This window comes from Erythrolamprus reginae, chromosome 11 (assembly GCF_031021105.1).
Source record: "Erythrolamprus reginae isolate rEryReg1 chromosome 11, rEryReg1.hap1, whole genome shotgun sequence".
Taxonomy (NCBI): domain Eukaryota; kingdom Metazoa; phylum Chordata; class Lepidosauria; order Squamata; family Dipsadidae; genus Erythrolamprus; species Erythrolamprus reginae.
In genome coordinates, this window is record NC_091960.1 from 18,238,758 (window position 1) to 18,264,534 (window position 25,777).

Sequence of the window (25,777 nt, forward strand, 5' to 3'; positions counted from 1 at the left end):
CGTGCATGTTTGTGCCGGCCAGCTGATTTCTGGATCGCACAGAGGCTCTAGAAGGGTGTTTCTGGTTTCCGGAGAGCCTTCAGGGGTTGGGGGAGGGCGTTTTTAACCCTTCTCTGGCTCCTGGGAAGCCTTTGGAGCCTGGGGAGGGTGAAAAACGAGCCTATTGGGCCCCCCATAATTTGGGAAACAGGCCGTTTCTGGCCTCCAGGTGGCGAGGAAAGCTGTTTTCACCCTCCTCAGGCATTGAATTATGGGTGTGGGCACTCACACATGCACGATAACATGCGTGCACACTTTTTTGGCACCCGAGGAAAAAAAGGTTTGCCATCATTGCCCTAAGTCTTTGCAATTTTTTTTCCATTGCTCTAACTTGCTCTGAATAAGTTTCTTTCCAGCCCTAACCAGGTGCTAACGATGTTCCCAGCTCTTACCCGCTTGCAAAATCTTTCAAAGAATGCTTTTCAAACCCTGTCTTTGTAGGGTTTTTTTTTCATTGCTTTACTTGCTCGAAATGTTTCTTTTCAGCCCTAACCAGGTACTAACAATGTTCCCATCTCTTACTGGCTTGCAAGCTCTTTCATTGGACTCGATGACCTAACGGTCCCTTTCAACTCTATTAATAAATAAAAATAAAATAAATAAATAAAATAAAATTGTTACTCTCTGCGAAGAATGTTTTCCAATTCCTAAGTCTTTGCAGGATTTTTTCCACCAGTCTACTTGTTCACAATGTTTCTTTCCAGGTGCTAATAATGTTCCCAGCTCTTTCATTGTTACTCTCTCCAAATAAAGTTTTTTTAAAGCCCTAACCAGAGGATAAAATAATGTGCTGAAGCTGACCAGACTAAGGACACTAGCCAGATGAATACCTGGTAAGCAGATTCTTTTCCCCAAAAACTAAGGCATGTGTTATACTACGATGCATCTTATACTCCAAAAATACAGTAGTTTCCCCTTGCATCTCTCTCCAGAATTTCTGCACTTGTAGACATTCCCAAAGCATATGCATAAACTATCTTACAACCTTTTAAAACAAGTCAGCGTTTCTGCCTCTGAGCCAGCCGTATGAATGCATTCAACCTATTCTCAAAAGCACCTGAGGGTAGAACAAGAAGCAATGGATGGAAACTAAACAAGGATAGAAGTAACGTAGAACTAAGGAGAAATTTCCTGATAGCTAGAACAATTAATTAGTGAAACAGCCTGCCTCCAAAAGTTGTGAATGCCCCAGCACTGGAAGTTTTTAAGCAGATGTTGGATAACCATCTGTTGAAATAGTGTAGGGTTTCCTTCCTAAGCAGGGGGTTGGACTAGAACAGCGTTTCCCAACCGGTGTGCCGCGGCACACTAGTGTGCCGCGAGACACAGCCAGGTGTGCTGCAACAGCGACAGCTGGGCGGGGAGCTGCCGGTGCCTCTGACCTCCCGGCTCCTGCCCGATGCCGCGGTTTCTGGCGCTCTCCTGCTGCGCCCAAAAGAAGGAAGGCAGGAAGAAAGAGAGCTTCATTCTTCCTGCCTTTTTCCCGCCTTCAATGGCGTCAGCGGCAAGTGTCCTTTGGGGCCCGGTGGGAGGGCACTGGCAGCGGAAACAGGCTGCCGGCTGCAGTGGCCCCGGGCACCGTTTCCTGTAGGCTGCGCACGCCAACGCACCCCAAAATGCCCCCCCGCGCACCCTTTTCCAGGGGCGCACAGGGAGCCGCGGCCACCCGCCAGCCTGCCCGATTTCCCTCCGTGCGGCTGGGGACGCGGATCCACCGCCCTCGCCAGCCCGATCTCCCTCCACCCGAGTGGGGAGGCGGATTCGCCGCCCCCGCCAGCCCGATTTCCCTCCAGTGGCTGATCTCCCTCCGTGTGTGGGGGGGGGGCGCGACGAACCGACGACCGGGGGCTGTCCGTCCGTGTTGGGTGGTGCAGGGCAGGCACAGGCAGCCCCAGGGGAGAACAAGGGAGGGAGAGAAAGGAAAGAGAGAGAAAGGGAGGGAGAGAAAATTGAATGAAGGAGGGAGAGAAAGAAAGAGTAAGTAGAAAGGATAGAGAAAAAGGAAGAGAAAGGGAGGGGGAGAAAGGAAAGAGGGAGGAAGGGGGGAGAGAAAGAAGATATGAAGGAGGGAGAAAAAGAAAGAGAGAAAGGAAAGAGGGAGAGAAAGGAATGAGAGAGAAAGGGAGGGAGAGAAAGGGAATGAAAGAGGCAGAAGGGGTGAGAGATAGAAAGGATAGACAGAAAGGGAGAGAAAGGAAAGAGAGAAAGGGAGGGAGAGGAAGGAAAGAGAGATGAGAGAGGAAGGAGGAGACAGAAAGAGAAGAAGGAAGGAAGAGAGAAAGAAAGAGGGATGGAGAGAGAAAGGAAGGAAGAGAGAGAAAGAGGGAGAGAGAAATAGAGCGAAAGGGAGGAAGAGATATTTTTTTTATCCAAACTTTTTTTAGCGCCCCCCCCCCAATGTTCCCCAGGATTTTGAAAATATGAAAAATGTGCCGCGGCTCCAAAAAGGTTGGGAAACACTGGACTAGAAGACCTCCAAGGTCCCTTCCAACTCTGTTATGACTCACAACAACACACGAGCACACAACAGATGGAAATTTAAACTAAACTGCTCTAAACTCGGCTGCAGGCAATACGACTTTAGTAGCCAAGTAGTTGATGCTGGGAACTCACCACCTGACTCTGTAGTATCATCACCTAACCCCCAAAACTTTACCCTTAGACTTAAGATTCCTAAGAGGTCAGTAAGGGGCATGCATAAGTGCACCAAAGTGCCTTCTGTCCCTTGTCCTAATGTTTCTCTTTTACTAAAAACATAGAAGATTGATGGCAGAAAAAGACTTCATAGTCCATCTAGTCTGCCCTGTACTTTATCTTAGGATGGATATGTTTATCCCAGGCAAGTTTAAATTCAGTTACTGTGGATTTACCAACCAGGACTGCTGGAAGTTTGTTGCAAGCACCTACTACTCTTTCAGTAAAATAATATTTTCTCACGTTGCTTCTGCTCTTTCCCCCAACTAACCTCAGATTGAGTCCCCTTGTTCTTCTGTTCACTTTCCTATTACAAACACTTCCCTCCTGAACCTTATTTAACCCTTAAACATATTTAAATGTTTCAATCAAGTCCCCCCTTTCTCTTCTGTCCTGCAGGCTATACAGATTGAGCTCATTAAGTCTTTCCTGATCAGTTTTATGCTTAGGACCTTCCACCATTTTCATAGCCCATCTTTGGACCCGTTCAATTTCATCCATATCTTTTTGTAGGTGAGGTCTCCAGAACTGAACACAGTACTGTATTCCCAATGTGGTCTCACCAGCGCTCTGTACAGCGGGATCACAATCTCCCTCTTCCTGCTTGTTATACCTCTAGCTATGCAGCCAAGCATTCTACTCGCTTTCCCTACCACCTGACTGTACTGTTCACCCATTTTGAGACTGCCAGTATCATATATATAATTATTATATCTTTGTCTAGTATCATATAAATTATTATTATTATATCTTTGTCTAGTATCATATAAATAAATATTATACCTTGGTATACCACCAATAGGTACTTGACAAAACAAACAAACAAATGTCCTCCTTTGTTCCAAGATCACAAGCTCAACTATAGCAAGCGACGAAGCCACGACAGGGGCCGCCCGCTTGCCAACCCAAGGCCACCTTCGCTCCCGGGCCACCACCCATGAGGACCTGCCCCAAGCCGGGCTCCTCGTGTTTCCCCGGGGTCGCTCCTTTTAAAGCCGCCGAGTCCGAAAGGGCGCGCGAACAAGGCCACCTCAGGGTCAGTGATTCCCTTGGCTCCGCCCACGCCGCACCCCGACGGGCGGGGCCGGAGGAAGGCGGAGTCCTCCCGTCGCCTCGCGCCGCGCCGCGCTTCCCCTTTAAGAGCCGAACCTCCGGTCTGCAACTCCTCGCGGTGACAAAAAAAAAAAAAAAGTATCAAATCCGGTGGGCGGGGACGCGCCGGCGTGTCGCCCGGCCAATGAGAGCGCGGCTTTTTCCGCGGGAGATCCGAATTTCGCGGCACGTAGTTTGGCGCTTAAAAAAAAAAAAGGAGAGAGCGAGCGAGAGCGAAGGAGGAACGGAAAGAGAAAGGGCTGGGCAGCCATCGGGTCCCAATCCGCATCCATCCTTGGCCCCGGCTGCTTCGGCGGCGGCCGGGCCAGTCGCAAGCGGCCCAAGCCGGGAATCGTTGCGAGTCGGAAGGAGGCCGAGGCAAGGCGGGCTAGCCGGGGGCGACACTCCACCCCCCGGGATCGGGGCCCGGGCCGGTTGCCTTCGCTCCCTTGCCCGGTTGGCGCTTGCCAAAAGCCTCGCCAGAGACCAGACAGTAGGAGCGGAGATCGGAAGGCAGGAGCCCCTCGTGTCCCCCCCCCCAAATCCGCCGGAGCATTTTGCAAAAAAAAAAAAGAAAAAAAGCGAGCCCTCCCCGGATTTTTTCCCCCCGCTTGCCTTTGCTCGGCCTCTCCACTGCATGCACCCCTCCGCCCTTAATAAAAATTAATATTTTAAAAAATATTATTATTTTGCAAAGGAGTGGCGGGGGTGGTGGCCGGGCATCACGCTGGGGCATGAGCCCGGCCGAAGCTTGCAACTTTTGCAGCCCGAACTTTTCCCGGGGAAAAAAGTCCCTTCCTGTGGCCGGATCTCGGGGTGCATCGTGGGTCTTTGTGGGAGGGGGCACCCGGCGTTCTAACGTACCCGGTGACAGGCGGGGGCAGAAGGCGGAGGAACGAGTGAGTGACCCCCACCCCTACCCACCCATGGCCGAGGGCTTCAAGAAAAGAAGAAAGAGCGGGGAAAACTCGCGTGGATGAAGGGAGCCCGAGCCGGCTGTCCGAAATCTTCCCACGCTGCTTGCTGCAAATATATATATCTCCCTGCGTGTTCCCCCCCCCCCTTTTGGACTTTTTTCTTCCCACTCCTTTTTATATATATAATTTTTCCAAAGTCCCCTAAGGGGTCCGATCGTGGGTAGCGGTTTCGCCCCCCCCGATGGCCGTTTTCAATGGCTAGGAGGGCTTCCCTCCCCCCCGTTGGCCCTCTCTGGCTGGACTGGCGGCGGCCTCTCGCAGAAAGGAGGCCATGCTGAGGCTCCCCAAAGCCGGGCCTTCCGCCCCGGCCCGAGGGGCGCCTCTCCTCGTGGCCCCCCAAGCACAAAAGAAAAACGTGGCTTGCGGCGGCGGCTGCTCGGCCGAGCTGGTGGTGGCCGAGCTGGCGGCCGGCCCTCCGGTGCGGGCTCTCCCCGCCGCCTTCTTCGCCCAGCTGTACCCCCAAACGGCGGTGGTCGCTCCGTTGCCTCGAGGGGGCTGCCTTTACGCCACCCCGCATGGACCCGAGATCAAAGCCATGCGCTCGGCCTCCGCGGGGAAACTGCCGGTAAATCTCCTTTTTTTTCTTTTTGCCTCCCTCTCTTGTTTGATAGCTGTCACTCATTCTTGTCTCCTTTGAGGGGATTGGAGGGTTTTTTGGGGGGGGTGTCCGTGGGAAAAACGCTTTGTTGTTATTATTTGGCCGGCCTGACCAGATCTGGAAAGGAGGGCCTGGGGGGCTTAACTCGGGGATGGGGTTTCTTTTGGATTTTGGGGTCACCTCCCTATCCCATTTTGGAATGCTCCCTAATCTTAACCCTGACCAGATCTGGAAAGGAGGGCCTGTGTTTCAGCCGAGGGGCTTAAGTCGGGGATGGGGTTTCTTTTGGATTTTGGGGTGATGATGGTCTGGGGTCAAACGGCCCCCCCCCTTCCGATTTTGGGATGAGTAAGTCCTTGCTTGGTGTAGGGCTTCAACCCTACTGTAAAGTTGACACCCCCACCATCCCAAATCTACTGAGGTGGCACAAAGCTTTGCTGGAAGCCAACTTGTATAAAAATAACCCCCCCCCTCTTTTGGGGGGCTAGCTTTTTTGGGGGGGGCAACTCAGCGTGGCTTAAGATGTTGGGTGAAGACCGTTTTCGTGTCCTTCTGCAAGTTCGGCCGCCTTGTCCAAATAGTTTCTCCAGTCTGGACCACATTGGGGAACTCTTGAGTTGGGGGGGGGGGGGCGTTCACTGGTCCTTTGTGGGGTTTATGCTGGTGGGAGTTGGGGAAGGAAGAAGAGGGAGATGGGGAAGTGTCCAATGAAAATGTTCAAAAAGATGTGATTTTTGAGGCTGCCTTGACTTCCCCTGGTCTTTGCTTCTCCTTTTTTGTTGTACAAATTAGAGGAAATTGTAATTCTGCTACAGAGAGAGAGAGAGGCTTCCTTCCCTGATCTTCCAATATCTAATCGATCGACCTATCTTATCTCTCTATCTCTCTCTCTCTTTATCTACCCCTCTCTCTTTATCTATCTAATCTCTCTACCTACCTACCTATCTATCTACCTAATCTATAAATAAATAAATAAATAACAGAGTTGGAAGGGACCTTGGAGGTCTTGTAGTCCAACCCCCTGCTTAGGCAGGAAACCCTACACTTCTTCAGACTGATATGTGTGTGTGTGTATATATACTTACAGGCAGACTCCCCAGGTTCAAATCCCAGTAAGGGTATGGCTAGTTGATGAGAGCAAAATAGCTTGAAATAGATCTATACTAATCTCCTTTTTCATTATCAGCAAAAATGTTATACATACATACTGTACATACAGACATACAAATGGAAAGACCAGGGCACAAAGCTTATTTCTAAATACAGAGTTGAAGAAGAATATTAAGCCCACAGTGCCTCCACTAGAGCTTGGAGGAGAACATATCAAGAAATTGATCCAAACTTTACCTGTCGACCCGTTGATATTTTTAAATGTCTGGGCGTTCTCTCTCTCTCTCCCCCTTCCATCTTCCAAAGTTCTTTGACCCTGGATTGTACATGGCTTGAAAGTCACACTTAGGCCAGATGCTTCCTCTAGCAGGTGTCTGATGCTTCCTGAAGTGGTATTATGGGATTGGCGAGAGTTTTCTTAGAATGCAGGAATCTTGGTTTATGGAAGGGAAAATGATAAGGTGAAGAACAAGGGGGTTCAGATTCCCTAGTTTGCAAAACATCTAAACTTGTCTTCTCCCCAGTTTATTAAAAGTTGTGGAGTTTGCTAAAATAATTAGGCAGGTGCTTTCAAAGGGAACAGTCTGGATTTGCCAAGTGACAAAAGACAGGTCGCTTTGACACTCATACTGTATTTTGGAATGAGCTACCAGGGGACACCAGAAGAATATCAACATTGGAATGTCATCCACCTAGTGCTGCTAAAGCTGTTGGTGTTAAACTGACCAGAACAGATGCTGGAGGAGGCTAAAGATATTAGTGGAGTACCTTCTGCTTTTCTGGATTGGACACTCAGAGGTTCTAAGAAAGCTCCCATGTCGCTTATAGAGCAGGGCTCTCCAACTTTGGCAACTTTAAGCCTGGTGGACTTCAACTCCCAAAATTCCCCAGGCAGTGCTGGCTGGGGAATTCTGGGAGTTGAAGTCCACCAGGCTTAAAGTTGCCAAAGTTGGAAAGCCCTGTTGTAAGAGTTGTGTCCAATTAGAGCTTGCAGGATACCCAATTTCTCCCATTTCCTTTGAGAGTATCTACTCTTTATCTTAGAACAGTGGTTCTTAACTTGGAGGACAGGACGAACGACCGTTTACAGGAGTTACCTAAGACCAGGGGAAAAGACAAATTTCCCATGGTGTTAGCAACTAAAGCTTCTATTCTGGCGCCTTGGAACATATTTTTACAATCTGACCAATCAGGCATTTACAGTGCGGGGTGACCCTCTGACCTTCCTGCCAATCAGCTTAAAGCTCTGTTGGGAGTATTGGTGCTAGACTTATGGTTGGGGGTCACCACAACATGAGGAACTATATTAAGAGGTTGCAGTATTAGAAAGGTTGAGAACCACTGGTTTTAGAAGAATGTAAAGTGTTTGACCTGAAGGATATCAAGGGATTTCAGTTGGAAGAAAGCCAATACAAAGCAGTGACTTCTGGAATAGAAAAGGACAGGTAGCTTACCTGGAAGCAAACAGTTCAATCCCCTCTAGACTTGCATATTGTATCACACAACTATGTGCTGTTGCCTTGATTTTGACTTCAGATGTGTACAAAATTAGCCTACTTTGATTTTATTCACCTTATTTTTCAACTTCTGAATGCCACCTAGACCAGGAGTGAGTTCTAAAATCTGTTGCTACTGGTTCGCGAGCGATGCTTATGCGCAAGTGCAGAAGCGTCTCGGGCGGTAGGCAGTGTTCCCTCTAATTTTTTGGGGGGGTGGGCGGAAAAGTATAGTGTCTGAGCGGCAGTCCCTTCGGGACTGGGCGGCACAGAATAAACAAACAAACAAATAAAAAACCCACCCTGTTTTGCCTCAGAGAATTTCAAAATAAAATACTGTACTGTGTGTCTATAACAGTGAGCTCATAATAGGGCAACTCTATCAATATCAAAATGCCACTTAAATAGTTGAGCTAGTTTCAAACTAGATTTTGATTTTCTTTCTCTCTTCCTTACTCCCATTCTTTTTCTTTCTCTTTTCCTTCCTCTCTTTTTTCTATCTGTTTCTCTCTCTTCCTCTCTTCCTCTCTCTCTCCTTCCCTCTCACTCTTTCCCTCTCGGCTTCTGGGCAGGTTTGGAAAACTCTGAGTTGATGATGATTTTTAAGTGAGCGATTGCTCACTGCTCAGCTTAGAGGGAACTATGGCGGTAGGGCGGAGCCTCTGGCTGCTGCTACCAGTTTGCAGAACCATGCCAAACCGGGAGCAACCCACCGGCTGACCAAAACTCATGATTCTTGTGATCTGTGCTACTTAGCTTGGCGAGGTCGGTAAAATGAGGACCCAGATTGTTGGGGGCAATATGCTTACTCTGTAAACCACTTAGAGAGGGCTGTAAAGCACTGCAAAGTGGTATATAAGTCAAGGTGTCCAGCAAACCTGAAAAACGGAAATCGGAATTATCAGGGAAATCGGCAGTTTGGGAAATTATCAGGGAATTTGTGAAAAAAATGGAATAAATCAGGAAAAAACCCCAAACTATTCAAATGTTTAAAAGTCAGGGAAAAATCATGTAAAAAAATGCCTGGAGAGTCAAGCAAAAATGAGCATAACAATTTACTTGCTCAACTACTGATATTTCTCCACAGCTTAGCCATTTGGCATGACATCATCTATGACTGTGCCTCAACTAGATAGCAAGTTAAAGGGAAATATCAGTGAATTTCAAAATGCTTTCCCCCAGGACATCCTGAAAACAATGGCAAACTCTAAATCCTGAGCTACAAGTATTTTTCCTTGTTTCACATTACCTTCCTTTCCAAATAGGGTTCTAATTGGCATTGGGTTACCCTGAGCATTATTTTACTGGCATGTAGCATGAAGGATATTGTGTGATCGTTTTGCACATTGTATCTGGTGATTTTCTTTTGATACTGCTATGTTGACAAACTTCTTCCAATCTGTTAAGTCTTTGTCATTCTTCAGATTTGCCAGTATAGTTTGGTTCCAGCTTTTAATAATTCCTTTGCTGTATTTCTGTAGATGTTCCATCAATTCCTGTAGGTCAGGGATCCCCAAACCTGGCAACTTTCAGACTTGTGGATTTCAATTACCAGAATTCTCCAGCCAGCATAGCTGGCTGGAGAATTCTGGGAGTTGAAGTCCACAAGTCTTAAAGTTGCCAGGTTTGAAGAACTCTGCTGTAGGCTTTCAGTATTGCACTAACTGCATCTTCTAACCATAGAGGTTCTTAGAAGATCGCAAATACTTTTTAAAGTATCTTGGATGTTCACATATCTACTTCAGGGAATTTTCATACGTTCTTTCCATTTTTGTTTGATTTTTTTAATCAATTCTGTCTGCTAGCATCCTTTAGCACAGGGAACTTCAACCTTGGCAACTTTAAGACTTGTGAACTTCAACTCCCAGAGTTGAACTTTGGGAGTTGAAGTCTACAAGTCTTAAAGTTGCCAAGGTTGGAGACTCCCTGCTTTAGCAAAACCAGGTTGAAATCTCTTTTTGGATTGAAGAAAGGTTTTTTTGGAAGACATTTCTTGTTTTTCTGTGGCAGTTTCGATCTTCAGTATCTACATGAAATGTGCAGATATTCTTGTAATATTGTTTCTTATCTCCTAACAGCTTTCTAAAATTGATTGTTAAATTCCTTCCTAAGAACTTTGTTTACATAGCTTAGTTTTCCCTTTTTATTTTCTTGTTGTTCTGGGTCTCTTTCTCTCTTCTGTGCCTGTTGTTGGGCTGTTTCTTGTCTTCTAACAGCTTTCTGAAATTATCAAAGAATTTCAGTTCTTTCTAAGAACCATGCTTTGTTTTCCCTTGACTTGAAAATGTCTCACCATCTGTTCTGATATCCAATTGGATTTCTTCACTTTCCTGGTCTTTGCAAGTCTCTTTTCACATTTGTCCTTAACATCTTTTTTGATTTCGCTCCACGGGTCCTTTGGTTTTTTATCAACAAAGTTTAGGATTTCAAAGTGATCCCTGGTATTCTTAAAAAGAGCTCAAGGTCTTATGTTGGAAACTGCTGTTTTGTTCTACTACTTGAGCTTGAAACTTGCACAAGAGTGGTTTGTGATCTCATCCATCTGTTCCCTTGCACAGCTATAACCGAGCTCTTCTATTTCCTGAAACCAATAATGTAGTTTATTTCTGCATGCTCTGTTTATGTCCCTGTAAAATAAGTGTCATTTTGATGGCTCAGAGTCTAGCAACAAATATATTCTTAGAGGAACCAAAACTGATAAGTTGTTCTCCCGTTTTTGTTTCTGTTTCCTGGAATATAGTGCCAACTAGGCTTTTCCTCTTTATGATTCCAGCTTTGGCATTCTAGTCTCCCAACCACAAACAACACATTCTGCTGGCAGGTTCTGTGGATTTCTGGTTGAACTTGACCATAAAACGTGCTCTTGAAGTTGACTATAAAACTTTCCCTTGAACTTGACTCACTTTCTCTTCTGCATCAGGTTTAGCACATTATCTTGGAAAAGTATCCAAGATAAGGAAAGGGTTAAATTGTGAAGTTAAATTGATATTTGATTATAAACTGTGTGATATTCAGTAGCATGTTTGTTGTGCCCTTCCTGACTATGAAACAATGCAGTTTCTTCTTGGTTTTCCGTGTGTCGGCCATAATCTTCTGATTGCGTCTGATGCTAGTCCATTTCAGTTCACTGATGCCTAAGATGTTAAATGAGCAGCAGGGTGGATTTGATTTAAATCAAGTCGATTTAAATCACTAGTAAAAAGGCTTAATTTAAATCAACTGTATTTAAATCATAATTTTTAAAGAACAACTATCATCTATGTCTTGCATCAATGGTTCCTTCTCTGACCCGCTGTTGACTCACCGACAGTCCCGTTCACTTTAATGGGATGGCTGGTGATGCAGCAATGACTCAACAAGGTGAGCGATGTGGCAGGCAGCAGGTAAGTGGATGTCCTCTAACAGGCGCCACCATGATGGATCTGAAATGTCAGGTGCTCTTTCAACGTAAAGACTCATTTTTGCGGGTATTTAGAATCTTTAATATTATTTGCAAACAAAATGAAAGTTTTCTGTTTAGCTTGCAGAGTTTCGATTCATTGAATGAGTTTACAAAAAATGTAAGCATTGCAGAATACACAGCTTCATGCCCGATAATTAAGCTCCGTTTCATGCCGAAGAAACTAAATTATGCATAGAAAATTAAATAGAAAATTATCTAGATGGATTTTTACTCTAAAAGAATAACTTAAAATAACTTTGATAAAGAAAATTTTAAAACCCCAATTTAAAAAAAAACAATCCATTTTTTAAAAAATCATTTTTTCTCCACCCTGATTTAAAGCAAGCTAGCCATGGAGAATTGGCTGTAGCAGGTTGGCTGTGGCAAGTTGTCCCATTCCGTCACTAGTGGTGTTACCTATTTTGAGTAACGAAAGGTCTGCAAGAAAGCAACCAAGCTCAGAAAGCACTAGGAGTAGAGATTTAAATTCAATAATTAAAAAGAGTAGAGATAATAATACAGTGGTACCTCTACTTATGAACTTAATTCGTTCCATGACCAGGTTCTTAAGTAGAAAAGTTTGTGAGAAGAAGCAATTTTTCCCATAGGAATCAACGTAAAAGCAAATAATGTGTGCGATTGGGGAAACCACAGGAAGGGTAGAGGCTGTTTCCTCCCAGGAGATTCCTAGACAGGCCCCACGGAGGCTTCTCCCTGCCTTTTCCGGCCCTGTTTCCTTCCAGGAGATTACCAGAGAGGCCCCACGGAGGCTTCTCCCTGCCTTTTCCAGCCCTGTTTCCTCCCAGGAGATTCCCAGAGAGGCTCCACGGAGACTTCTCCCCGCCTTTTCCGGCCCTGTTTCCTCCCAGGAGATTCCCAGAGAGGCCCCACGGAGGCTTCTCCCCGCCTTTCCCAGCCCTGTTTCCTCCCAGGAGATTCCTAGAGAGGCCCCAGGGAAGCTTTTCCCTTCCTTTTCCGGTTACATTTTCAGAGGCTCAGGTTTGTAAGTGGAAAATGATTCTTGAGAAGAGGCAAAAAAAAATCTTGAACACACCCAGTTCTTATCTAGAAAAGTTCCTAAGTAGAGGCGTTCTTAGGTAGAGGTACCAATGTAGTGGTAGTTCAGAGTGATGGTGAACCTTTTTTTGCTTGGGTATGCATGCATGCTCTCTACCCTGCGCATGCATGCATACGCCCTGCATTCCCTCCTGCATGCATGCGCACAGGCCTCACTGAAGAGTTCGGACTTCTGGTGGGCCCGGTGGGCCATTTCATGAAGCCTGGGGAGGGTGAAAAATAGTCAAACAGGCCTACGGGAAATTTGTTTCTGAACTTCCGGTACACCTGCTGGGTCTGTTTTTTTCCATCCAGAGACACCAGAGGCTTTCCTGAAGCCTAGGAAGGGCAAAAACGAACTCCCGCCGCGCTCCAAAGCCTCGCATGTTTTCAGATATGGCTCCACATGCCACTTTGGCACGCATGCCATAGGTTCACCATCATGGGTATAAAAGGTTCTCCACCCCTGATCCAGATGTTGGTTAGGGATGTTGGGAAAGGCAACTCAATTCACCTGGAAGACCCCATATTGGGAAAAGTCAATACAGAAGATGAGTTTAGGGTCATCATTATAAAGGCAGTCCTTAATTTACAACAGTTCATTTAGTGACTGTTCAGAATTACTACGGCAGTGAAAAAAGTGACTTATGACTGTTTTTCATACTTATGATCATTGCCGCATCCCCAAGGTCACATGTTCAAAATTTGGATACTTAGCAACCGACTCATATTTGCAGTGTCCCGGGATCATGTGATCCCCTTTTGTGACCTTCTGACAAGCAATGTCAATGGGGTAGCTGGATTACCATATTTTTCAGAGTATAAGATGCACCTTTTTCCTCCCTAAAAGAGGCTGATAATTTGGGTGCGTCTTATACTCTGAATGTAGCTTCCCCCCCCACCCAGCCCTAACTAGCTGCTAACGATCTTCCCAGCTCTTACCTTGCAGGCTCTTTCATTGTTTCTCTCTGCGAATAATGTTTTTCAAGTGCTAAGTCTTTTGCAGGAGTTTTTTCATTGCTCTAACTTGCTCTGAATAAGTTTCTTTCCAGTCCTAATCAGGTGTTAACAATGTTCTCAGCTTTTACCGGCTTTCAAACTCTTTCATTGATACTCTCTGCCAAGAATGTTTTCCAAGCCCTAAGTATTTGCAAGGTTTCTTCCCCATTGCTCTAACTTGCTCCAAATGTTTCTCTCTAGCCCTAACCAGGTGCTAATGATCCCAGCTCTTACCAGCTTGCAAGCTCTAAGATTGTCAGTCTCTGCGAAGAAGGTTTTCCAAGCTCTAAGTCTTTGCAGATTTTTTTCCATTGCTCTACTTGCTCCAAATGTTTCTTTCCAGGTGCTAAAGATATTCCCAGCTCTTACTGGCTTGCAAGCTCTTTCATTGTTACTCTCTCCAAATAAGGTTTTTTTTAAAAGCCCTAATCAGGGGATAAAATAATGTGCTGAAGCTGACCAGACTAAGGACGCTAGCCAGATGAATATCTGGCAAGCAGATTCTTTTTCCCTATTTTCCTCCCCCAAAACTAAGATCCGTCTTATACTCTGGTGCGTCTTATACTCCAAAAAGTACAGTAACCAACCGGGTTGATAACTTTAAAACTGCACCGGAGTTTACAAAGGTACAATGGGGTAAAACTCAATAAATTCATCAGCAACAAAAGTTCTGGATTCAATTGTGATTGTACGTTGAGGACTACCTATATAGGAATGTTTCTGATGGGAGTGTCTCTAAATTGGTTCTACTGCAACTGTCACAGGCAGCCTCTGGAACATCTGCTGAGTGCTTTGGCCAGTGGGCTTAATTGGCAGGGAAGTCATCTCATGGACATTTGATATCTCCCAACAGGTGTGAACTTCGGTTAGATGCCCTCCTGTCAGGGTAGACATAACTCTCATTTTTTCTTGAGTTTCTTTCTGGTTTTTCGAATTCCTGGTTGACTAAACAACTCTGTGTGGGCCATTTTCGCCCAAGTAGTCAGGTTTTCTCTTGCACCACAACTACGAGGGTTGCCCAGAAAGTAATGCACCACATTTTCTTGCTTCAACAATTATTTATTGAACACAATGAAACATAGAGACAAGAAAGAATGATGTTTCTTCTACACTCCCTATTTTTCCATGTAATCTCTGTCCCGTTCTATGGCCTTCCTCCAGCCAGACACAAGGGTATGTATGCCCTGTTGGTACCACTCCTAGTTCTGGTCACGAAAACATTTCTGCACTGTGTGAATCACCTATTCAACCTCACCCGCTGTGCCCAGCGACTAACCGTACTTCTGTCGACTGCAGATTCTCCATAAACTTCACAAGCGTTTGTGAATGTTCCCAACATTTTTTTTATCCGCAGTGAGAAATTCAATGACGACACACTGCTTGTAACGTATGTCACTTACAGGTGCCATTTTGAAACACTGCTGCAGTTACGCTGTCTGAAGAAACACAAAATTTACACACACACTCCTGATGTATACCCAAAGTTTTGCATTTGTACCACTACTGTAGGCTAAGAAGGAAAAAAAACCTCTGGGCGACCCTCGTACTATCCGTTTTTCTTTCTTATGGATTAGTGCCGTGATGGCGAACTTATGGAACACAATGCCACAGGTGGCATGCGGAGCCATATCTGAGGGCACATGAGGCATTGCCCTATGTCAGCTCCAGTGCGCATGTGTGTGCTGGCCATCTGGAGGGCAGTAGGGAGGTTGTTTTCACCTTATTTAGGCTTCATGATAGCCTCTGGATGGCACAGAATGGACCCAACGGGCCAGTGTTGGGTTGTAGATATTTTTGCTACTGGTTTGTGCGCTTGTGATGCTTCTGTGTATGTGCAGAAGCGTCCAGGCAGGTAGGCGGAGCCTCCTTCCACCAGTTCTAAGAACCATTCCAAATTGGGAGCAATCCACTGCTGCAAACGGGCTATAAGAAGTTTGGAAATGAACTTCTGGTTAGCCTGTTGGGCCATTTTTCACCCTCCGCAGGCTTCAGGAGGCTTTTCTGAAACTTCCAACCTCCCATTGGGCCATTGCATCTGTTTCCTAAAGCCTGTGGAAGGCAAAGACAACCTCCCCCCCCACCTTCTGGAAGTCCGAAAATCAGCTGGAATCCATTTTCTGCCATCTGCAGGCTCTGGAGGGTTCAGTGAGTCCTGTGTGTGTGTGTGTGTGTGTGTGTGTGTGCATAGGGGAAAGGGCATTGCATTATGGGTGTTGGAATGCATGCGTGGGCTCTTTTGACACCCGAGCAAAAAAAAGTTTGCCCTTACCAGATTAGTATCTTAAATTGCCCTTTGAGAATTTTCCCAGTTCAACAAGGTAATATTGAAACAGAGGTTATCTCCTTTAGCTTCATGCCCTCAGACTTTGGAACTATAATCTAGAAATTCTTAGCAGGCCAACGAACAATTTGAATCCTTCAATGAGATGTGATGCTTGTAAAGCTGCTCTGACATTAACTCAATGCTGGTGTCAATAGATGGGACAGCCAGGGGATGCTGGGAATTGGTCTATGAATGTAGAACAGGAGTGGGCAACGATGGTCCTTTCATGACTTGTGGACTTCAACTCCCAGAAATCTTGAGTTGAAGTCCACAAGTCAAAAGGGGGTCATTGTTCCCCATCCCAGATGTAGTGGTCAAGTTAAGATGGAGCAGAAAGATTATTTCTTCTATTCCTAAGCTTAACAAAGCAATGGAGCTTTGTCAGCCTGTTCACTTGTTTATGTGCTATTCAAGGGTGGATTCCACTTACATTCACCACCGTTCACCACCACTGAAACAATCTTCTGAGCTTCCACGCATGCTCAGAAGGTGGTTTCAACCCGAAACACAGCTGAGGACTGCTCAGCTGTGCTTCGGACCGCTCAGCTGTGCTTTGGACCGCTCAGCTGTGCTTTGGATGAAGAAATAAAGATTGGTATTAACCCAGGGGAAGGCAGGAGAGCTTTTTTCAAAGTAGAGGATGAGGAGAAGCCATCTGAACACCGAAAAAGTCATTGAAATCTTTTTTTAAAAAGATGGTGGTACACGTGGAACGTCACAGACAGAATGGTCTTGGTATATTCGGGTTTCTTCCTGTGTAGGATTTGGACATTTCTGGCGACGTTTCGACGAGGTCCCACTCATCATCTTCAGGCTGGTGTTTCTGTCCTTGTTCTAGGGCGAACACTGCTAGTGTTATTCGATTTGTATGCTGCCCCTCTCCGTAGACTCCGTTGTGCAAATGCCCAATTGGTCAGTTACTCTTTATTCACTAGAACCGGGTGCCAGAGGTGGTGTGCAGAGTCTTCTCCTGGCATGTACTGCTGTCGCCCCAGGTCAGATCTCTGTGGCATTTCTTTTGTGAGTCTGTTTCTCTGCAAACAACAAAACAGAAACTCGCAAATGAAAAAGATCTTTCTTCTTGCCGCATTGCCGGTGTTGGGATGCCCTGCCAGCCAGATGGTCTTTGTGTCTCTGTTGCACATGTGCAAATGTCTGCACATCTGGACATTTGTGTCTGCACACCATTCAGTTTGGGCATGCGAACATGTGCAGTTTGGGCACTCAGTGCCTAAAAGGTTTGCCATGAGTGCACTAGAATATTCAAGAAAAAAGAAGAAGCTAGGCTAGTGATGGTGAACCTTTTTTTCCTCGGGTGCCAAAAGAGCGTGTTTGCATGCTATTCTGCATGTGCGAATGTCCACTTGTTCATTGCTTGAAAAGGGTAAAAACAGCTTCCACCCAACCCCTTGGAGGCCGGAAATGGCCTGTTTCCCAACTTCTGGTGGGCCCAGTAGGCTCGTGTTTTACCCTCCCTGGGCTCCAAAGGCTTCCCTGGAGCTGTGGGAGAGTAAAAATGCCAACCCCGATCCCCCTGGAGGCTCCCTGGAAGCCAAAAACATCCTCCCACAGCCTCTGTGCAAGCCAAAAATCAGCTGGCCAGCACACACATGCACGTTGGAGCTGAGCTAGAGCAACCGCTCGTGTGCCAGCAGATATGGCTCCACATGCCACCCGTAGCACCCATGCCATAGGTTCACCATCACTGTGCTAGGCACTTAAAACTGAAAGATGGTGAATCTTGTTCTACGGATGTATTTTGCGCTTTGGCTCCACTTTTCCTTCTGGATTGAACTTGGTCATCCTGACTCACAGGCATTGGCGGTATACAATTCTTGTCTCAGGAAACTGGTCAGTGTTTGAAGTGCAAGTCACTTTACTTGACTTGCAAAAAAAGAGTTGGTGGCAGGAGGGATGTGGTTTGGAGGATGGCACACTCAGCCTTACGGGCAGTCTGTTTTTTGTCTCTTGCTTTGAAGTGGCAGGTTGGCTGTTTGTCAGACATTACCCAAGCCGTGTGTTTTGCATATGTGCAGGCACTGCTTTGATAAACGGCACAGCACCATGGTCCCTTGGGGAGTCCTGTCTTCAGAAGGACGTTTCTTCTTCACTGTTGCAGAGGAACTGGGAAAACATGAGGCTCCGATGATCTGAACAGGGGTTCCAGGTGGCAGAATGGAACATCTGCTCTCAGCTGCAAAGTTGTTTTTCATATATCTCATAGGAGATGCACTTTTGGTGTGGCCATCATGTCGTTAATTTCTTCTCCACCCTTCTTTAAGAGAATACAGTGATGCCTTGGTACTCAACTGCTTTGAAAATTTGGTAGTCAATGCATTTTGATGTGAAACAAATGTCCTGGTAGAATTTGTCGATATCGGCTGTTTTGCAATTCCTTACATGATTACTGTATTTTGGAGTATAAGACGCACCCTTTTCCTCCTTAAAAAGGCTGAAAATTCAGGTGCTTCTTATAATGTGAATTGCAGCTTTTTTCAAAGCTTTTTTTCCTCAGCCCTAACTAGGTGTTAACAATCTTCCCAGCTCTTATCTTGCAGGTTCTTTCATTGTTACTGCTCTAAGTCTTTGCAGAGTTTTTTTCTTTACTCTAACTTGCTCCAAGTAAGTTTATTTCCAGCCCTAACCAGGTGCTAATGATGTTCCCAGCTCTTACAGCATGCAAGCTCTTTTATCGTTACTCTGTGCCAATAATGTTTTCCAAGCCCTGTCTTTGCAGTTTTTTTTTTCATTGCTCTAACTTGCTCCAAATGTTTCTTTCCAGCCCTAACTTGGTACTAATGATGTTCCCAGTTCTTACCCGCTTGCAAGCTCTTTCACTGTTATTCTCTGCAGAGAATGTTTTCGGAGCCCTAGGTCTTTGCAGGTTTTTTTTTCATTGCTCTAACTTGCTGCACATGTTTCTTTCGAGCCCTAGCCAGGTGCTAACAATGTTACCGGCTTGCAAGCTCTTTCATTGATACTCTCTCCAAATAAGTTTTTTTTAAAGTCCTAATCATGGGATAAAATAATGTGCTGAAACTGACCAGACTAAGGATGCTAGCCAAATGAATATCTGGTAAGCAGATTATTTTCCTGTTTCCTGAGTTTTCAGAGAGAGGCGGCATACAAATCTAATAAATTATTATTATTATTTCCTCCCAAAAAACTAAGGTGTGTCTTATACTCCGAAAATATGGTACTTATGGGGGAAATGTATTGGGTACTTATTGTTTGTGGTACTCATCATGCCTCCTGGAATCAAGAAGTACCATTGCATCTGAATTCTGGATGTTGCAATTCTCAATTCATCTGAAAATAGCAATAGCACTTAGGCTTATATTCTGCTTCATGGTGCCTTACAACCCACTATAAGCAGTTTACAGAATCAGCCTATTGCTTCCAACAATTTGGGTCCTCATTTTATCCACCTCGAAAAGATGGAAGGCTGAGTCAACCTTGAGCCTGGTGAGATACGATCTGCCAAATGGCAGGCATCCGGCAGTTAGCAGAAGTAGCCTGCAGTGCAGCATTCTAACCACTGCACCACCGAGGCTCATGGAAAAGATTTATGTTGAGGACTCAAGTGGATTATTTTAAGTGGAATTAATGTGCGGCTCAGCAAAATCTGGTTCTGCCAGCGGCCTTGGGGAACTCAGAGTGGGATGGAACCCATTAAGTGGCTCGTGTGATCTGCTGTTGCCAGAGTGGGGGGTTGGGGGTTATTTTATTTTATTAATTTATTTCATTTTTTAATTAGATTTACTGTTTTTAAATGTGGTTTTTATACTCTGTGTAAGCCGTCTTGAATCGTCGTGGGCGAATAGGCAGTGATAGAATGAATGAATGAATGAATGAATGAGCGAGTGGAAGAGTGTTTGGAGACTTCAGCTGGTGCAAAATGTAGCGGCGCTTGCAATAACGGGTATATATAGATATGCCTATGTTACTCCATCTTTACACGAGCTGTATTGGTTGCCAGTCGATCGCTGAATACAATTCAAGGTGCTGGTTATCACCTTTAAAGTCCTAAATGGCTCAGGGCCAGACTATTTATGGGACCACCTCTGACCTCACATCTTGCTGTGACCAGTAAGGACCCACAGAGTCGGCCTTCTCCAGATCCCATCCGTCAAGCAATGCTGGTTGGCAGGACCTAGGAGAAGAGCCTTCTCTGTGGTGGCTCCGGTCCTATAGAATCAACTGCCCCCAGAGACTGCCGTTAAGACCTGGCTTTTCCAGCAGGCCTGGAATTAGATTGACTGCTGTGTGTGTATGGTTCTTTTTAAGATATTATTTTATTGTTATTATATTACCGATTTTATTATACAATTTTGATTGTATCTTAATGCTATTGTATTTATTCCACTTGTTGTTGTTTTTTTGAAAAAAGTTTATTAAATATTTACACTAAAATCATACAACTACAATACATATAATACAACACAACGTACACAGAAATTTAAATAGAGAAAAGAAAAAGGATGAAAAAAGAAATAGATGTAAAAGAAATTAAGAAAAAAAGAGAAAGAATAAAGCACTCTGCTTTGTCAATTACATTTTTGATATCGCTATTTACATTTGAACTACTCTATGAGTAGTAAATTCAATGTATTTATTCCACTTGTTAACTGCCCTGAGTCCGCTTTGGATTGAGCGGCATATAAATACGATAGGTAGGTAGGTAGGTAGGTAGGTAGATAGATAGATAGATAGATAGATAGATAGATAGATAGATAGATAGATAGAGCCTCGATTGTGCAGTGATTAGAGTGCAGGTCTGCAAGCTACTTCTGCTGATCACCGTCTGCCAGCAGTTTGGCAGATTGAATCTCAGTAGGTTCAGGGTTGACTCGGCCTTCCATCCTTCTAAGGTCGGTAAATTGAGGACCCAGATTGTTGGGGGCAACATGCTTACTCTCCGTAAACCACATAGAGAGGTTTGTAAAGCAGTACCTAAGTCTAAATGCTATTTCTATTGCTAAAACTAATACACACACCACCATGACTCAGGAGTTCACAAACTTTAAGAGGTTTCAGTTCTTGGCGATGCCAGTAGACCTCAGGTTATAGCTTCTAGAGTGTGTAGATAGATTATGACAGATCGTTGTCTTGATTAAGGGAATAAAGTACAATAGATAGCTTCTGATTTCCTAACTGAAATTTCAGATTAAGTTGACCCAATTTGGACCGTTGTTTTTAATTCAAGGAGGAAACGCTTTTCTGCCTTTATACAAAAGGCCATTTGGTTCACTAGTTTCGTCTGAGTTAATTACCCACTGGGGAAGTATGATTCAGTTTAGAGACAGAGTGTTAGTAGGTCCCAGAATCAAAACATCTGCACCTCGGCCATGCTGTTAAGGGCTGGGAGAGCACAATGTTCTTGAGAACCTAGGTCATATTGCCATGTTTCTCTCCCTTCTCCACCTCATTGAGCAATTGGATGGCAAGCTAGGGAGAAGATCTGGAAGCCTGGGCATCTGTAGTGGATCACGGCTATGCCTCCCAAGGGCCATATTTTAGTTGTATGGAGTTCCCACCTTACAGCTTCAATCTCCCTTCCCCCTCCCTTTATTCTCAGTGGTGGCAAATATGAACACACACACACATATATATCACATGTTTTTTGCTGAAATTTTAAAATTAAGGGAGACTAGGATGACACCATTTCGGCCTTGTTCTGGCCTCATCAGCTACTGGGATTTGATCCGGCAGCTTCTGCCTTGTAAGGCAGATAATTAACCGCTAGGCTACCAAACCTGATCCCTTCAGCTGTGTACCAGGGAGGGGCTATATGTTTTTTATATCGTATCACCCTGGTATATTGAAGGAACGTCACAGCTCCTTTTTGCCTCTAGGCCCAACCCAGGGCCATTTCAAGGCAGTTAATCCATAGCCGACAACTATATTCTGTATGTATCACAGGTTTTTTGCTGAAATTTTAAAATTAAGGGAGACTAGGATGGCGCCATTTCGGCCTTGTTCTGGCCTCATCAGCTAGCCACACCCTTACTGGGATGGAGATATATATATATATATATATATATATATATATATATATATATAAATAAATAAATAAATAAATAAATATAAATATATAAACACACACACACACACACACACACATATACCACTTCATAGTGCTTTTACAGCCCTTGTAAGCAGTTTACAGAGTCAGCCTATTGTCCCCAACAACCTGGGTCCTCATTTTACCCACCTTGGAAGGATGGAAGGCTGAGTCAAACTGGAGCCGGTGGTGAGATTTGATGAACTGCTGAACAATAGCTAGCACTTAGCTTAAGTATCCTGCAGTGCTGCACTCTAACCACTACACCACCCCAACTATACATAAGTTAAGAGAGCCAGTTTGGTCTCTTGGTTAAGACCCCAGGCTAGAAGCCAGGAGTCTATGCTCTAATCCCGCCAAAGACAGAAACATCAGCTGGAAGATTTGGGGGCAATCACCAGGAGATTGTGAGTTCTAGTCCTGCCTTAGTCCTGAGAGCTGACTGGGTGACTTTGAGCCAATCATCAGAAGACTTTGAGGTCCATTCCTGCCTTATGAGCCATGGTGGTGCAGTGGTTACAGACCGTGATGGGCTCCTACCAGAACGGCTAATTGCGCGCAGCTCCACAGTTGTGGTGCATGAGTGCAGGATCAAGCACAATTTTGCTTCCCATACCTGTGCAGGTAGCAAAATCTCACACGGGGATGCACATGTACATGCGTTTCAATGGGTTTTTTTGCTTCCCCAATGGGAAAAATAAACTTCCAATTTGTCCGTTGTGCTGTTTTTCACACTCCAGGGCTTCAGGAAGCTTCCTTTGAAGCCTCCGGACTGAAAAAACAGCACAACGAACCGGAAGTTCGTTTTCTGAACTTCCTGTTTGCCCATTTTTTTTCACCGTCCCAGGCTTCAGTGAGCCTGTGTGCATGCATGAGCATGGGAGGATTGTGAGCATGCACAGGGCAGTGCAAGGGTGTGCACATGCATGGGTGGAGGGAATGGGTGTGTGCATGTGCTAGCACATGCACGCACACCCTTTTTATATGCAAACCAAAAAGGTTCGCCATCACTGTTATAACACATTATAAAAGCCAATTTTCTTTGGTTTATCCACATTATGAAAGCCCATTTTCTGGCCTTTCGTTTGCAACACACGACTTGCATAAGAGGAGCTGCCTTTTTCTCGGAGGCTGTGACTTATCGGTCTCTGCAAGAGGAAGCTGTGGGTTGACCAGGAGATTCTTCATGGGGTGGGATAATGAATGTGTGTGAAGGGTGGGAGAAACCCATCTTAGGACATCTTGAAACATTCTCCTGCCGTTCTTGTAGCAAGTCTTCATTCTGGGGCACAGCGGAGGCGTCCGTAATCATTACTCAGCAGCTCTCAGGCTGTTTTGGGGTTCTTTGTAGTCAGGATCTGCACCCTAAGTCAGGTGGTCTTAAGGACTTTTCATATGAAAACGTGCACCACTGTGTGAAGATTCTTAACTCCCAAGATCGGGAATGTGCAACTTTCAGCGGTTGGAGAGCTTCCCTAGTAAAATGGGATAGGGTTCAAAGCCAAAGCAAACCTTGTGTGTGTGTGTGTGTTTAAAGAGGAGTAGTGAGGGTCTTGTGTCTATGACAGAGGTATCAAACTGGATTTCTTCAAGGGCTGGATCACCATTGTAGTTCTGTATAGGTGGGGTGGGGGAGGGGGAGGGAGACAGCCTGGATGGCCTCCTGCTGCACTTTGCTGGACAAAACAGGATGTGGGGGTGGGGGCTATGCAGTCCCCGTGCGGCCCGTTTTCATCCTAAAGCACTTTGCTGGCTAAAATGGGCCGCACGGGGATTGCATGTGACCTCCCCATGTCCTGTTTTGACTGGGAAAGTTCTGCAGGAGGCTGTTTGGGACAAAAATAGGCCGCACACTCCATTTTGGCTGTCTGAGGCACAGCAGGCCAGTCCTTTGCTATTTCCAGGCTGGCTCCACAGGTCACATTTAAGCACCCCGCAAGCCTTGAAGTTGATAACCCTGATCTATGAGGTACAAACACACCAGTGAAGGGCTGCTTGTCTTTGGCACTACTGGTGTGCCCTCAGAGGCTGTCGCAGGCACGCACGTGTCCAGTGGGTGCGCATGGGCTCGTCGACATGAAATTGGCTTCTGTACATGCACAGCAAGCCAGATATCATGTGAGGTCATGCGCATGAGCGAGAGTTTGGCAATTTTTGCCAATATTTTTGCTTCCGTACATGCACAGAAGTAAAAGAAATTGCTGAATATTACCAAAATCTTGCTCACGCGAGCGCCCTCGCGCAATATTTCTCTTGCTGCACATGCACAGAAGTCAAATCTCACAGGCAGGCGTGTGTGTGCACGTCAGGGACATACAGCCGAGACGGCTCACCTGACCTCACTGGCTGCTGCCCTCCACTGAAACACGCCTTGTTGGACCTTCACTGTTGGGACCAGAATTTCCATTACTAAATACAGTGGTACCTCTATTTATGAACTTAATTTGTTCCGTGACCAGGTTCTTAAGTAGAAAAGTTTGTAAGAAGAAGCAATTTTCCCCCCAAGAATCACCGTAAAAGCAAATAAGGCATGCGATTGCGGAAACCACAGGGAGGCCCCATGGAGGCTTCTCCCTGCCTTTTCCGGCCCTATTTCCTCCCAGGAGATTCCTAGAGAGGCCCCACGGAGGCTCCTCTCTCCCTTTTCCAGCCCTGTATCCTCCCAGGAGATTCCTAGAGAGGCCCCACAGAGGCTTCTCCCTGCCTTTTCCGGTTACAGTTTCAGAGGCTCGTGTTTGTAAGTGGAAAATGGTTCTTGAGAAGAGGCAAAAAAATCTTGAACACCCAGTTCTTATCTAGAAAAGTTCTTAAGTAGTGGCGTTCGTAGTTAAAGATACCAGTGTACAGAAAAATTGCTGCAGACTGTGAAAGCAGAGAACATTATAAAAACAACAGAAACAAAGGCAGAATAGAAGGGAAAGCAGGTGGATGACAGATTAAAAAGATGGAAAACCAAAGCTTTGTCTGGACAACACTTGAAAAACGTTGAAAGTAAGTAGAGGCGTTTGTAGGTAGAGGAACCACTGTAATGTGGTTCTCAAGTGAATTGCCCACCTTTCCCCCCCCAATGATTCACACGTGAATCGCTGCCGTTGTTAAGTGAATCGCACAGTCGTTAAGTGAATCCAGCTTTGCCTATTGACTGGGGAAGCCATCTTGGAGGGTGGCAAACGCCAATTCTGTGACACTTCAGCCAAGCGCCTGTATCCTAAACACGGGGCCCTGAGGATGTCGCAATAGTCCCCAGCATGAAAACTGGTCATAAGTCATTTTCCTCAGTGCCATTGTAATATCAATCAGTCACCGAACAAATGGTTTTAAATCGAAGAGTGTTTCTAGTCCTCTCTGAGGCTTGAAATCCTGCTTGGATGACTGGGCATAAGAATATAAGAAGAGCCATAAAAGTCATAAAAATCAGACATAATTCGATATGCTTGGTTTTCGTGGCAAACAAAAGACAGAACATCCCAAATGGCCAATGGAAGGAATAAAGAAATGAACCATCGGTGGGCCAATGCTTGAATTGTAATCTCTTCGCACATAAGTAGGAGAATGGGATATGGAGCAGGCTTGCTGGAGAAACAGAAGGAAGTGGGGGTGGGGGGGCAGGAAGGAAGTGATGAGAAAGAACATAAGAGCCAGCTTGAATTGGGCCAAAGCCCATCGAGTTCAGCATTCTGTGTCACACAGTGGCCCACCAATTATACATGGGGATCTTTAGCAGAAAGAGAAGGCAAGACCCTCCCTTTCCCTCGACCCCCCCCAACAAATGGTACCCAAGGGAACCCTGCCTGCCTCATCCAACATAGAGGCAGCACATGGACATCCATTTCAGTAATCACCGATATGCTTGGCATCCATGAATCTGTCTAATCCTGCCTTGAAGC

General features: G+C 45.5%; 1 protein-coding gene across 1 annotated transcript in view; it reads left to right on the forward strand.

Annotated features, from left to right (window-relative positions):
- The first annotated feature begins 4,056 nt into the window (after positions 1-4,056).
- E2F2 (E2F transcription factor 2) overlaps positions 4,057-25,777 on the forward strand; it is a 95,796-nt gene continuing 74,075 nt past the window's right edge. Inside the window, exon 1 of the mRNA XM_070764516.1 lies at positions 4,057-5,367. Within this exon, the coding sequence (XP_070620617.1) occupies positions 5,074-5,367 (294 nt within the window). The 5' untranslated portion in view covers positions 4,057-5,073. The remainder of the gene's footprint in view (positions 5,368-25,777) is intronic.